The sequence below is a fragment of the Carya illinoinensis genome, chromosome 9 (assembly GCF_018687715.1).
Source record: "Carya illinoinensis cultivar Pawnee chromosome 9, C.illinoinensisPawnee_v1, whole genome shotgun sequence".
Taxonomy (NCBI): domain Eukaryota; kingdom Viridiplantae; phylum Streptophyta; class Magnoliopsida; order Fagales; family Juglandaceae; genus Carya; species Carya illinoinensis.
This window is the reverse complement of record NC_056760.1, coordinates 3,522,578-3,537,552: the sequence shown is the minus strand read 5'-3', so window position 1 is coordinate 3,537,552 and position 14,975 is coordinate 3,522,578. Positions and strand designations below refer to the sequence as shown.

The 14,975-nt window shown below is 37.2% G+C and overlaps 1 protein-coding gene across 1 annotated transcript in view; it reads left to right on the top strand.

Moving 5' to 3' along the window:
• The window catches only part of LOC122275088 (DNA-directed RNA polymerase I subunit 1), a 29,812-nt gene extending 16,085 nt beyond the window's left edge, over positions 1–13,727 (top strand). The window contains exons 9-14 of the mRNA XM_043084031.1: positions 2,987–3,189; positions 4,662–4,860; positions 4,949–5,211; positions 7,925–8,065; positions 9,002–9,803; positions 12,954–13,727. Coding sequence (XP_042939965.1) covers positions 2,987–3,189; positions 4,662–4,860; positions 4,949–5,211; positions 7,925–8,065; positions 9,002–9,803; positions 12,954–13,550 — 2,205 coding nt within the window. The 3' untranslated portion in view covers positions 13,551–13,727. The remainder of the gene's footprint in view (positions 1–2,986; positions 3,190–4,661; positions 4,861–4,948; positions 5,212–7,924; positions 8,066–9,001; positions 9,804–12,953) is intronic.
• Positions 13,728–14,975: the final 1,248 nt, after the last annotated feature.

Genomic DNA, 14,975 nt, shown 5'->3' with positions numbered 1-14,975 from the left:
CATGCTAAAATTAAACTAGGCGTACCTGTAAGCAAGTAAGAGGACCACCAAGAATGAACATTTTCCATAAAACTATCCGCCGCTAACCATATATTTTCAAACTTGAAATACCGAAGTCTTCAAAGGATACCTCTGCAGTCCAATACAATAGGATAATGATCCGAGCACACTCGGGTGGAAAATATGCCTCCCACGATGGAGAAACAAGGAACCTATCCAATCTCGACCATCCCCGACTATTTGACCACATGAATTCATCCCCTAGAAGAGGGAGGTCCATGAGATCCAAATCAAATACAAACTCCGAAAGTTCTTCCAAGACTGCCAAGTTGCAATGACTCCCCGGGCTCTCGCTAGGGAACTGAACAATATTGAAATCTCCCCCCCCCATATACCCCGGCACCTCCCATAAATACATGAGCCCGCCAATTCCTCCCAAAGTTGCGTCCTATCACTATCCAAGTTTGGGCCATAAACGCCTGCAAACACCTACTCCCATCCATCAATTGTGTTTTTAAAACGAGCAGTGACCAAAAAATTCCCAACACATTCCTCAACTGCCTCCACCACTCTTTTATTCCACATTAAGATGACACCACCGGAAGCCCCCAATGAGGCCAAATAAGACCAACCAACATACGAACACCCCCATAGGCTTCGGATTCTATTCACCATCCTCAACTTAGTTTCTTGAAAACACAACACATCCACCTTCCATGACCGTAATAAGGATCTTATGCGAAAACGCTTGTTACAATCATTCAGCCCCCGCACATTCCACGACAGGATCTTAGGTTGCATAATTACAAAGAGTGCCCCTCCCTTCCAATCTATCCCTTCTGGCCCTCCCTCCTTACATTCGCAATTAATGGAGCATGAAAGTCTTTTTAGTTCCCTTTCTTGCTTCATGGCCAACGTCGAGCGACTATCTTCCATAGCTATTATAGAAGGGCTCTAATATGATCTTCAAAGCCTACACAAGTAAACCCAAGAACTGATTGCATTTCTTTCACCTTCTTAAATACCCATTCCGAAGCATGCACCTCCGAGTTAGGGGGAAGAGTGCATAATGGAGTAGGATCATCCTCCCCCCAGCAGGTGATTCATTGTCAAACAAAACCACTGCCATTTTAGCTTGAACCGGGGTCTCATGAAACACCTCCGGCAGAACCTCCCCAAGCATCTCACTCGGGTCCCCCCAGCTGGCTACCGCTGTTGTCGAATGGCCAAAATCCTCTAGTGGCCTGTTCTGGACAGGCTCCCCACTCAATTGCAGAGCCAAAAAATGGCTACCCACCTCCATCGGAGCCCCCTCAGGAGCAATGACAGTTGCTGACGGGCACATAATAGTTATGGCTGCCGTCGATCTGTTCTGTACTGATTCCCTTGTACTAAGATCACCCGAGGTGGGACCGGCCCCTTTGCAAGGAAGAGAGACCCATAGAAGTTGTTGAAGAGCCTCCAATGGAGTCTGCTCCACCACCTTTGTTGTGTTCTCAAGGCACTTCACTGGCGCCGAACATTGCAAACCACTGCCTGTAGCTTGGCGTGGGATGGGCTAGGTGTTTTTGGGTCATTAGGGACTTTCTAGTATGGGCTAGGTGTTTTCTTGTATACGTCCAGTGTACTTGGTTACTCCTATTGATATATATATAATATTTTTACTTGTAAAAAAATATATCATTTAAAAAATAAAATAAAATTCTGGTGTACTTGTAAAAAAATATTAGATTGCTGAAAGAGCCATGGACACTTGATCTGAATAAGGTTGTGCCATGTTGATAAGTTTTAGACTTAAGAACATATTTATCAAAAAAAAGTTTTAGACTTAAGAACTAAAGAAATGGGATTTTATGGTTGCCCAAGTTAATAACACATGAGATTTTATCTTTTAGCTTCTACTAGTTGCTGGCTTGTATTTAGGTGCTTTCTCTTGTATACTTCCTGTGTATTTGGGCTATGCCTATTTACTTTATTCAATAAAACTTCTTATTACTTAAAAAAAATGAAGTATTCTCTACTTATCAAAAAAATTATCTTACAGAAAAGTATACTTTTTATAAGTGTAAATTTGATTGATGACAAAAGGCATAGTCTAAGTACACGAATCATATGTAGGAAAAACACTTAGTCGGAAGTAGAAGCTGAACAAATACCAAACTTCCCTTTCTTACAAGGACTCCAAAGAAGTTGTTTGCACCCGCAACCATTATTCTCATCTTCCTGTTCTTGGGTCGTTCCAAAAGAACTAACATTCCATTGAGGGGAGCCATTATAGAGTACCGTTAAATCAGCCACCAAAGCCTCCTGTATCCGCTAAATCCTGTTTACTTCTGGAAAAACCTTCTTCAAAGCTCTCTCACCACAACATTTGTTTTGCCAAAATTTGATCCTAGTGTTGTTGCCCACCTCAAGTCTGATGTATCTAGTGAAGACTGCCCATCCTTTTATGATATTCTTCCACAGCCCTACCCTGTGTGGTCTGTTTGCTTTGTTAGAGCACCACTCACCCCAAGCACTACCATACTTGGAATCCACTATAGCTTTCCATAGAGCTTCCCTCTCCAGTTGTGTAATAGTTGTGTATTTGACTCTTCTATGAGGTGACTTTTGTCGTGTGTGATCAAGGTATTATGTTCATGTTTTATCTTTAAGTTGACAGCCAATGATTTATGGGATGAAGATGACAACGATCAACTTAAAGTTGCAATCAATGCATCTGTTTTGGGTTTTGGTAGCACCATGCCTTAGCGAATGCCACTGGTCCCTGCATTTTATGAACTGAGACATTCAAACTTTGTTAATGCTACTTTTGACAGCATATCGATGGTCAGATATCATCTCTATATCTAAGAAATGGTTACGATCCAAGTTTTCCTTCTAAAATCAATTTAACCTAAACTTCTCTGTTGTCATGATATATTACTCTTTGCGAAAGTTGCGTATAGTTTTAGCCTTTTTTACATCTTTGTGGTGCCTTAAACAGGTTAATTTCCAGCAAATATCTTCTCATTTAGGACAACAAGAGTTAGAAGGCAAACGAGTCCCTCGGATGGTTTCTGGAAAAACTTTACCTTGCTTCCCTCCTTGGGATTGGGCAGCTCGAGCTGGAGGCTTTATTATTGACCGCTTTCTTACTGGTCTCCACCCTCAAGAATATTACTTTCATTGCATGGCTGGTCGTGAAGGGTAAGTCAAAGTTCAGTCTCATCCATATAATGGTGAAATAAGGATGGATGCAATCCGCAATTGGAATCTGTTTATGTACCTTTGTCATGTAAAGGCATGTGATTTCATTTTCATGTTGAAGTTTCATGTTATTTGTTTGGTTAAGATGTCTTCTTTAATTTTCTTGCTCGATTGTTTAGGGCCTGAATTTTGCTATTTTAAGCCTTGTTAAACTCCTGTATTTTGTTACTGGAAGACGTCTTATCTTACTGTAAACATATGTAGGTACAAATGAGCGTGTGTTGTGCCTATTTTCCCTTATTTTAATTTAAACTACAGTGCCTAAAAAGATGCAAGCAATTCTCTTAAGATGTCTCAAATACTTTAAAGCTCACTTTCCAGTGGCTTGGGCATCCTCGATAATGTTGTGCTAGAGGAATTTGACTACCTGAACCATGAAGGGGGCATATGGTTTCTAACTCTAACAGAGACATGAATTAATTTAGATGAGATATCACTAAAACAATATATTGAAAGAAAAGTTTTCACAGCAGATTAATGCTAGCATTAATCTGAAGCAAATATGAATGACAGAAAATGTGTGGAATAATGTTAAGAGTTGTTTTATTAGGTCGTAGTTATTTTGATAAAATTACTAGCATTAATCTGAAGCAAATACGAATGAAAGAAATGTGTGGAATAATGTTAGAGTTGTTTTATTAGGTCATAATTATTTTGCTAAAATAGATTCAGTTTTCCAATTGATGTATGAATCTAGTAATTGAGACGGCAACTTGCTTTATTTTCTATGATCTGATTACAAAACCTTTCTCCCATGTCTCTTGGTGCTGAAAGTTGAAGAGACATAGAAGAAGGTAGAGATGGAGACACTGTTGCAGCAGATACATTTGTAAAAAATTTTGGAGGCAGTGGTAGTGCTCTCATTAGAAACTACATGGGATGCTTCAAGTTATTCTATTAATAGGGTGGTGGTGGTTGTGGGAATTAGATCAATTGCGATGGTCTTTGAGGCTGGATGGGTGAGATGCCCTGATGTTTTAAAATAAACGATTAGTAGGGGTGATTTTGACCATATAAAAAGGGATGCTGATACCTTCCATTAATCTGAAGTATGATAGAAGCATGAGTTAAGTGTGGAGATTCATTTGGGCATAAAGACCGACCAAAATGCTCCTATTGAAGTGAAGGGGCTAGATTTTTAACTAGGTTATTCTTTGTTATTTTATTTATAGCGAGAGTTGGGACCTCTATCTTTTGGTACTTTTATCCAATAAAAGATTATTTACTTGGTTGAACATCCATGATAGAGATGAGCATAATCTATGGACAGTTAACGTTTGATTAAATTTAGTCTCTTGTTTCTAACCTATTCGATTAAAATAGCAATTAAAAGGATTATTCAGATGCAACCCAGCTTCAATGTTAGTCTTCATGCATTAATTTTTTCCAACTATGGTCTTTCTATTGCACAGGTTGGTTGATACAGCGGTGAAAACATCTCGCAGTGGATATCTACAAAGATGCCTAATAAAAAATCTTGAGTGCCTAAAAATTTGCTATGACCATACTGTTCGTGATGCTGATGGTTCCATTATTCAATTTTGCTATGGAGAAGATGGTGTGGATGTACATCAAACGAGTTATATTGCAAAATTTGAAGCACTGGCTGCAGTGAGAACTTGTTCCTGATTTCTGAATCTGTATTCTAAAGAAAACTAATTTCTTACAATGTGCATATCATTTGGTTGTTTATTTTCAGAATAAAGAAATGATTTTCAAAAAGTGTGGTCAAGAGCTTCAGAAGTCCAATAGTTACATCAAGGAATTGCCTTGTGCCCTTGAAGAAAAAGCAAAGGAATTTGTGCGTGCATTCTCCTTGAGACAAAAAAATCCTAATGTTTTGAAAGAAGCAGATTTCTTGAAGTTAATGGAGCACAAGTATGTCTTAAGCCTTGCTCAGCCTGGAGAACCAGTTGGAGTGCTTGCTGCACAGTCTGTAGGAGAGCCATCAACACAGATGACGTACGAACTCTTTAACTTTTATTCTTGTTTCATAAAATGCCTCTTAACTTCATTCTATATGTTATAGAAAATTATTATTTTTTTGATAAGTAATATGTTATAGAAAATTATAAAAGAATTTTGTCATAGTGCAGAGCATATTATACTTAGGTTAGTTGCTTTATGATTTTGGTAGCATTTGGAATATTCACAAGACTATTTCTGATTTGATCTTAAGATTTGGTGCATGCCCATAAATCTTTGTTGTTCCTTTTTATTTTTTATTTTTTTAAGTTTATTTAACTTCAGAGTTTTTATCCTGGTGTTATAGCAGCACAATCTTGTTAACCTGCGGTTTGTAACTGTTTCAACATGAAATTGGTCGACGGGGATATTTCTTCCTTACATATCACATACCAATTGATCCTTTTGATTTTAAGTGGGATTTTATTAACATGTAAAATAAACAATGGTATTGATTGTTGTGGCTCTTAGAATTTTTTTTTCTGGCGGATTATTTGTTTTTTATATATGACTTATGAGTTGACGAAGAATAATATTAAAAATATGCTGATTTAATTGATAATACAGTTTTATGCTTGCACATAGTAGGTACCTAAGGAAGTGATGTTGATAGGCTACTTAACCTCATCCACCTTGTCTGTGGTCTATGTCATTTATTATCAGTGCATTTCCGGAATTAAAACAAAGTGCTGTTTTTTATTATGCAGTTTTTCAAAATTAGCTGCAGTGACTTTCCTTATATTGTCATTATGATTGGCTGAATCTTCCATTCTCCTAAGTGAGGACTAAGCGGTCTAGTTTCCAAGAACCGTAACCTACCTGGCCGCCACCACTTTAATGGGGACCCAAATGTCATTTTGTCTGGGTGCACTCAAGTAATCATTATGATCATACCGAATTCCGTTAGGATTTGATTTGAGCTGTTAGAAGTTAAGTTGGACATTAAGGTGTGATTGCTTGTAAACAAAAATTGGGAGATCGTATGGACTTCTCTGATTGCAAACCTTTTTTGTTAGAGGTGTGAATCACTTTCTGGTCTTCTGCCAACGTTTGTCTTTAATAAAGGAGCGCACTTCTCCCATGAATAAAATTTCTTGATTACCTATCAAAAAAATAAAAAATAAAAGAGAGCACTTTCTTCATTGTGCGGGCAATATGAATACTTGTATTAAACTATTAATAACCTGGTATTTTCCTAGATGCTGATTATTTGATTTTTTTTTTTTCTATCTGCTTTTCATGTGATGTCCACTGGCAAGATTTGATCGTATTGGCTATTATTTTCTTAAGTTGTATGATATAGGTTATGCCATTTTTTTATTACAATTGTAATATGTTCTCTTTTTTTTATTTTTTTGATAATTAATTAGAGAAATTTTATTCCAAGTAAATAAGCATAGCCGAAGTACACGGAATGTATACAAATGAGAAACACCTACTTACTTACAAGCTAAAACAGAATATAACGAAAGCAAAACACTACAATCATTCCCGTTCCTTACAAGATTCTTTACCCAAAAGTTTAAACTACTAAGGAAGGACTTCTAAGCTCCCCTATAGAATCTTCACAATTATCAAAGCACTCCCGTTCGTTTCTAACCATAAACACCAAAGTAGGCACAGGGGGATCATCTTTAACACAGCAGTGTTGCTAATTCTCCCCACAATACCTGGCCAGCATGCAAAGAAATCCACCACATGCGTAGGCATCACCCAGAAAATGCCAACCTTTACAAAAATCTCATTCCACAACGAAGTCACAATCTCACAATGAAAAAAAAGATGATCAATAGATTCACAACCCTTCTTACACATAAAACACCATTCAGCCACCTGAAAACCTCTCTTCCTCACATTTTCAATGGTTAGTATTTTCCCAAGAGACACCAGCCAGCAGAAGAAAGCTGCCTTACTAGGCACCTTGGCTTTCCAAAGAATCCAAACACTTTTCCACGGATAATCTTTGACCCCATAACTGGTTATTGCCTTGTAAAAGGAACTCACTGAAAATCTGGAATTAATGCGCCCACAGCAAACTGTCCTCCCTGTTTTGATCAAGCTTAATCTCATATAATCTTCCTAATAATTCTGAATCTTCCTAATAATTCTGAAACTTCACATACTTCCCAATCCTGCACTTCTCTAGTAAATTCCACATTCCATCAAATCATATTGTTAGAAAAATGATAGGAATCAGCCACTGCAGCCCCTTTATCTCTAGCAATCCTGAAGAGATTAGGGAAATCAACCTTAAGAGGTGAATCCCCACACCAAGTGTCATGCCATAAATAGATCTTTATCCCATCCCCCACCTTGAATTTAGTATTCTTGACAAAGTCCCCCCATCCCAGCTGAATAGACTTCCACAACCCCACCCCAAACATCCCTCTTACTTCATTCGTACACCAACTCCCCCACATACTCCCATGTTTAACATCCACAATATTTCTCCAAAATGCATTACTCTCATTACGATGCCTCCAAAGCCATTTCCCTAGGAGAGCTTTATTGAAAAGTCTTAAGTTTCGCACACCCAAACCTCCACAGGAGATTGGAAGACAAACCTTATTCCAACTCACCAAATGAAACTTTCTTTCCTCCTCATTACCATCCCACAGCAATATGGAAGGCAAAGCTTTATTGTAATATGTTCTTTTAGATGATTTTTCTCATTTGTTTTAGGTTGTCTAAAACTATTACAATTTATCAGGTTGAATACATTCCATCTTGCTGGGCGAGGTGAAATGAATGTGACACTTGGAATTCCACGCCTACAGGAAATATTGATGACTGCTTCAAGTGATATTAAGACCCCTGTGATGACATGCCCCTTCCAAATTGGGAGGTCAAAGTAAGTTACATACAATGATACAAGTCCATTGTGGTCTAGATTATTTTGTGCTTTTTAATTTCTGTTTCTGGGAAACCTTTTTGCGTTCTTTATATATTTCAAGTTACTTCAGATTGGTCTGATGAATGGTGTCCAAATGTTATGCAGAATGTTGCCATTTTTTTTATTTGTTAGTAAATAATATTTATTAAGTCAGTACTTGGCTATGCCTATTTTTGAATAAAGTTCTTACTTGCCGATAAAAAAAATATTTATTAGGTCAGTACTGATGAATGATACTCAGGAACCAACTTCATTCTATGCAAGATAATTAATGACTCTATTACTTAATAATTGATCATTGCTTTTTCAAAAGCGTTTAATACTATTAATTAAAAGAAGAAAAACTTCACCCACATGTGCTTAAATTTGATACCATCACTTGGATGAGAATATTGTGAAAGTCTCTTCCCCCCAAACCCTCCTTTCTGCAAATGAAAAAAAAAAAAAAAAAAAAAAAACCTGTGGTTGATCAGAGGAGGATATACTGTGTCCAGTGGTTCCCAATGCATTCTTGCTATACAATTCTATTATGTAGCATGATGCAAATTCTTTATATTTTTTGTGGCAGAACGTACGTAGTTCTTATGGTTTTTAATGTTGCTCTGCTGAGCATGGAATACTGGATTTAGAACTTCAAAAATCATTAAGCCTCTTGCTAATCTAATATCAATGTAATTCTTAAGTCTTAAGCCGTTGGTGGAACTTTAAAATCTTAAAATCTTGGGTGTTACTGTTTATGCTATTTTCTCACTGATTAAAAAAAAAAAAACTATATATGCTATTTTCTGTTTGTTTGTGTGATGTACATGCATTATGGTGATGAACACGCTACACCCACATATGCACAGATATACATCAAGAGAGGTTGCTATTTGACAAATTTGTTATCTACAGGGAGGATGCCTCTTGTCTTGCTGATAAGTTGAAGAAGATAACTGTAGCAGACATAATAAAGAATATGAAAGTATCTGTCATTCCATTTTCTGTTCATGATCACCAGACCTGCAGTATTTATAAGCTTGAAATGATGCTTCACATACCTGAAAACTATCCAAAACACACTGATATTACATTAGAAGACTGGGAGGGAACCCTAGAGGTTGTTTTTGTGAGGGAGTTGGAGGATGCCATACAAAATCATCTGCTCTTGCTTTCTAAAATTAGTGGCATTGAAAACTTCACGCCAGATTCTGAGTCAAATGCTTCAAATGGGACAGAGGATGATGATGTATCTGGAAATAAATCACACCGCGAGGAAGAAAATGATGATGACAATGATGCTGATGATGGCGGGGTGTCTGAGGATCTTGGTATGGATGCACAAAAGAGAAAACAGCAAGCGACAGATGAAATGGATTATGGGGACTCTTCTGAAGAGGAACCGGATGAAGGGGAGCTGTCAGCTGGCTCTGAAAGTGAAATTGACCGGTTAGAGGATGAAATTGAAGTTAGTAATGATGCTGTGATTGGGAGAGTCAATGTCAAAGATGTAACAAGTGAACCATCAGAACTTGGAAAACCCTCTAAGCATAAGTTGAAGGATAAAAGAAACCAATCAGAAACCAAACGAAAGAAGAGAGCCAGAGGAAAACTCGTAAAAAAAGAGTACGATAGAGCATTTTTTGTGAAAACCAAGGGAATGCACTTTGAGGTCCATTTTCGATTTACCAATGAACCTCATATTTTACTGGCTCAGGTTCTTTCACATTCTCTTTCTTTTCTGTTTCATAATAGTATCCATCTTATTATTCTTTGGAAAATATATTCTCTGTTTAGGGGTGCCGGGCAGATCTTTTTATTTTTTATTTTTTTATTTTTATAAGCAGTAAGAGATTTTATTAAGACAATTAAATAGGCATAGCCCAAGTACACAGGACATATACATGTGGAAACACATAAATACAAGCTAGGAATTAGGAGCTAGAAGAACCTAAAAGAAAATCAGGAAAATCATCCCCATTCAATACAAGAATATACGCCCAGAGACGACAGAGAGTTTGGAAGAAAGACTCTCTGACATCTCCCAACGAACGTTCTTTATCGTCAAAACACTGTCCATTCCTTTCTAGCCAAAGGCACCACACCAAACATAAAGGAATCGTCTTCCAAATAGCAGCAATGCGATGACTACCCATAAACCCTTTCCAGCAAGCCAAGAGATCCACCTTTTGAAAATCTCGTCCCCTCTTAGGCATCACCCAAGCAATGGTTGACCTGTTGAAAATCTCGTCCCCAAGAGTCTTAGCCACCTCACAATGCAGAAACAAATGATCAATGGATTCACCCTCTTTCTTACACAAATAGCACCAATTTTTGTATACTTCCTGTGTACTTGGGCTTTGCCTATTTACGTGGATCAATAAAATATCTTTTATCTATCAAAAAAAAAAAAACAAATAGCACCAATTTAAACAGATTATACTAAGCTTTCTCAAATTATCCGTTGTCAAGATTTTCCCAAGAGACACCAACCAGCAGAAAAAAGCAACATTAGCAGGCACCTTGGATCTCCAAATGCATTTCCAAGGGAATTGGTTGACACAATGACAAGTCATTGTTTTATAATAAGAGCTGACAGTAAAAATGGAATTTCCAGCATGTTTCCACAGCAATTTATCCTCCCTTCCCTACACTAACTTCATATGATACAGCCTACTGGAAAATACTGAAACAATGGGCACTTCATTAGCATCTCTAATAAATCTTACATTCCATTGAGGGATATTATTAGAAAAAATTACAGAATCAGCCAAAGTAGCTTCTTGGTCCCTTGCAATCCTAAAGAGAGAAGGGAAAGCATTCTTAAGAGCAAGTTCCCACACCAAAGATCATGCTAAAACCAAATCCTATCTCCTCCATCCACCTTAAACGAAATATGGTTGAGAAATTCTCTACCCCTTCTGAATAGATTGTCACAAATCCATACCATACACACTTCTTACTTCGTTAGAACACCAACCCCCCCTAGCCCTCTCATATTTAACATCAATAATATTCCTCCATAATGCATCCCTCTCTAAATGGTAACTCCAAAGCCATATCCCAAGAAGAGCTTTGTTGAAGAACCTCAAATTGCGAATCCCCAAACCGCCGCAAGCAACTAATGAACAAACTTCGTCCCATCTTATCAAATGGAACTGTCTTACTTCCTCAAGACTGCCCCACAAAAAGCCACGTTGTAATTTTTCAATCTTAGAAGCAATGCTAGCTGGAAGGGGGAATAAAGACAAGAATAAGTGGGAAGGTTAGATAAAGTGCTCTTAATAAGTGTGAGCCTCCCCCCCTTAGATAAATATAACCTTTTCCACCCGGCCAACCTAAGCTCTAATTTTTCTACCGCCTCTGCCCAAATTGTCTTAGCTTTAAAAGATGCCCCCAAAGGGAGGCCAAGATACTTCATTGGCAACGAAGAAACCCCACACCCCAAAATGTTGGCCAGCCCCCGAATGTTTCTTACATGCCCCACCGCCACCATCTCCGTCTTCGCGAGATTTATCTTTAAACCGGAAGCTGCTTCGAAACATCGTAAAATGGCCTTCAAAGATTGAATATGCCCTGCATTATCATCACAAAACAGCAGTGTGTCGTCTAGAAATAAGAGGTGGGAAATAATAATGGGACCATGAAGATTTCCCACTGAGAATCCTGAAAAGAATCCACCTGCTACAGCAGCCGAAACCATCCTACTTAGAGCCTCCATCACAATCACCCTTTTATGTTACTCTCTTGGACCTGTAGATATTTCCTCCTTTTCCTTTAGACTTGTCCCAAACTTAAAAATAAAATTAAAAAAATAAAAAAAAAACCTTATTGCCCCTTTTGAATTGTATAGAAAAATTCTATAAGTTTCCCAAATTACCTCTATTTTACAAGTCCTTTTTGTCCTTTTATGCTCGGCTAATGGGGTAAACTTGGATTAATTTCAGTATGCGCAAAATGTTGCATTTTCTCACTTGGCTTGTTTGTGACTATTTGTCATTTTTTTGGGGTCTTATTCGGTCCTGAGTGCAGGTGGAAACAATTAGGAGGAAAGACATCTTATAATAGCATACCTCACAATAGCTACAGGTTAATTTGGGTATTTGTTTCATTCCCTCATATGGGGAGCAATGGGGAAGACTGAGCGCAGTTTAGTAAAATAATAGGGTCATCTTTTAAATCTTCCTTTTTAGTCATCTCAAGTACTTCCTAGACGAATTTCATCAATGGTGGAAGTGTTGAGTTCTAAAACTCAATTGTGGCCTGAAAAGTATGTATTTGATGTCTTGTCATGCAAACACATACTAGTAGAGAAACAATAGAATGCACCACATAAAAGGGGGCGCAGCAGACGTGGTTTGATAAAGTTGCCTACATCCACCATGCAAGGGAGATCGATTTTGCTAGAGTCAATGGTGGAGTTACAAACTGACAACCTCGCTCTTCCCTGTGTGTGTGCGCGCGAGGCTGATACAGATTATAGTGGCACATCGTTTTTTTGAACCTATACAACATTATACCCTCAAAAGTTTGACTGATGGAGCGGCACTCCTGGCCCTTGCATAAATTAACCCAATACCAGCTTGCAGTCCATGGGTGGTGCCATGGGCCTGTGTCTTCCTGCAGTAACAACTATCAATCTAGTTATTGGCGTGGAAATTATGACTCACTATAGTGTTAGCATTGACTGACTCCCCATTCAAAAGTCATATTATTAAACTTTTTGGTTGGAAGGTCAATGTAATTGCTCTTGCTGGTGTAACATTTTGGATTGGGTTTTTTATGTAGTTCATTAGTAATAATACATTCTTTTGATTATGGCCCCATTTTGAAATTTTGATTAATTTTTTTAATACGACTTATGTAGATTGCTCAAAAAACAGCCAAGAAGGTTTACATCCAGAGCTTTGGTAAGATTGATGGGTGTAAAGTAGTTACTTGCAAAGAAAAACAAGTGATATACTATGGTAAAAATCCCAAAGACAGGAAGGATATCTCGTCTGCAGAAAAAGAAAAAGTTCCAGCACTGCAAACCACAGGTGTGGATTTCAGTACTTTGTGGCAGTTTCAGGATGTTCTTGATGTCAGGTATGTATACTCCAACAACATCCATGCTATGCTAACCACGTATGGGGTGGAAGCCGCCAGAGAAACTATCATCAAGGAAATACAGCATGTTTTTGGTTCTTATGGGATATCTGTGAATATGCGGCACCTAACCCTCATTGCCGACTATATGACCCATTCGGGTGGATATCGTCCAATGAACAGACTTGGGGGAATAGCGGAGTCAACATCTCCTTTCAGCAAAATGTCTTTTGAGACGGCTTCGAAGTTCATTGTTGAAGCTGCGTATCATGGAGAGACAGACGAGTTGGAGACTCCATCTGCTAGGATCTGTCTTGGATTGCCAGTGAAGATGGGTACTGGATGTTTTGATTTGATGCAGAAGATCGAAATCTGATGGTAAGAGGTTTTATTTGCATCTTCTTCTTCTTTCTATATATATATATATATATTTTTTTTTTTTTAATGCCTGTGGAATAGATGTGCTTCTGCTGTAAATTATGGCAATTTTGGCTACGAAATATAGAACAGTGCATTATTAAGAGTCTTATGAAGGTTGTTGGATTTTACCCAATGCGAAATGGTCAAACACCTGAGTTTTCTTACTGATGGAAGCGTAACAAGTTGTAAAATATTTCAATTTCATTAATTTTATGGAGTTTTGGGAAAAGAGAGAAAAAGTTTGAATAAGAAATATTATAAAGATAAAATATTATTAGAATATAATTTTTTAATATAATTTTTATTTTGGGATTTGAAAAAGTTTGAATTATTTTTTGTTTTGTGTTTGGAAGTGTTTGTGATTAAGTGATGTTTGGAGAGGAGAGGAGAGGACCAAAACTATTTCCAAACATTCCCCAAGTCTAATATTGTGAAATATATCCTAGACCAACCTTTCTAGGACAGCAGTTCGACCAATTTAAGAAGTTTATGGTCATTTGAGTTGGCGCTTTTTAGGGTTTGGAGAAGTATTGAATCAGCAAAACTAAATAGAAGTGTGGATGCGTGTTCATCCTACAAGGTTCACGCCCATGGGGGTACAACCATCGTAGACTAGGACGATTACAAGCACTCAACATCCTAAGCCCTCAATATCATTTCAATAATCACGAAGTAAACAGGTCCTCCATCAATAGAAGACATTCAAAAGTTGGCATCTGTGCCAAGTTCCCATGGTGTAAAGCGGAAAGTTATATTTGATGAATTTCCAAGAAATGCTGCTTGTGTACTCCGATTCCTTGTAATTCCGTTGTTCAAATGAAAGTAAATCGGAAAGTACGAAAGTCCTTAAACTCTTAGGCTGTGATGAAAGTTTAATAAAATATTATTTTTTAAAACTATTATTTTTGAAATTTAAAAAGGTTGAATTGTTTATTATATTTTGTGTGTAAATTTAAAAAAATTATAAAGATAAGATAAGAAGAAACACTTTTTGTATTCAAACGAAACTTGAGAATTATGAAAATACATTAATTATATTGACGTGACTTGAAGTGGTATATTATCTCTATTTTATAGTAAAAAGAGTTACAATCCTGTGTGATATTTAGCTACAACAGTTTGTAAGGTACTTTTTTATATAACTTTGCATGGATTAAGCATTTCCCTTAATTTCTACATTAATCATCCCTCCAATTATAAAGTAATTATAATATTGTAGCTATTTTTCTTTAGAATATAATTGCCTCTAATATTCTCAAACACACCTATTAGAAAATAAAATATAAAAATTATGTTTAGAAAAAAAAAATTGTAAGATATTGGCCGCATAGTTTTGATTCTCTCTCTATTTTTTTGGAGTATTTATGTCCCTTTTCTTTCC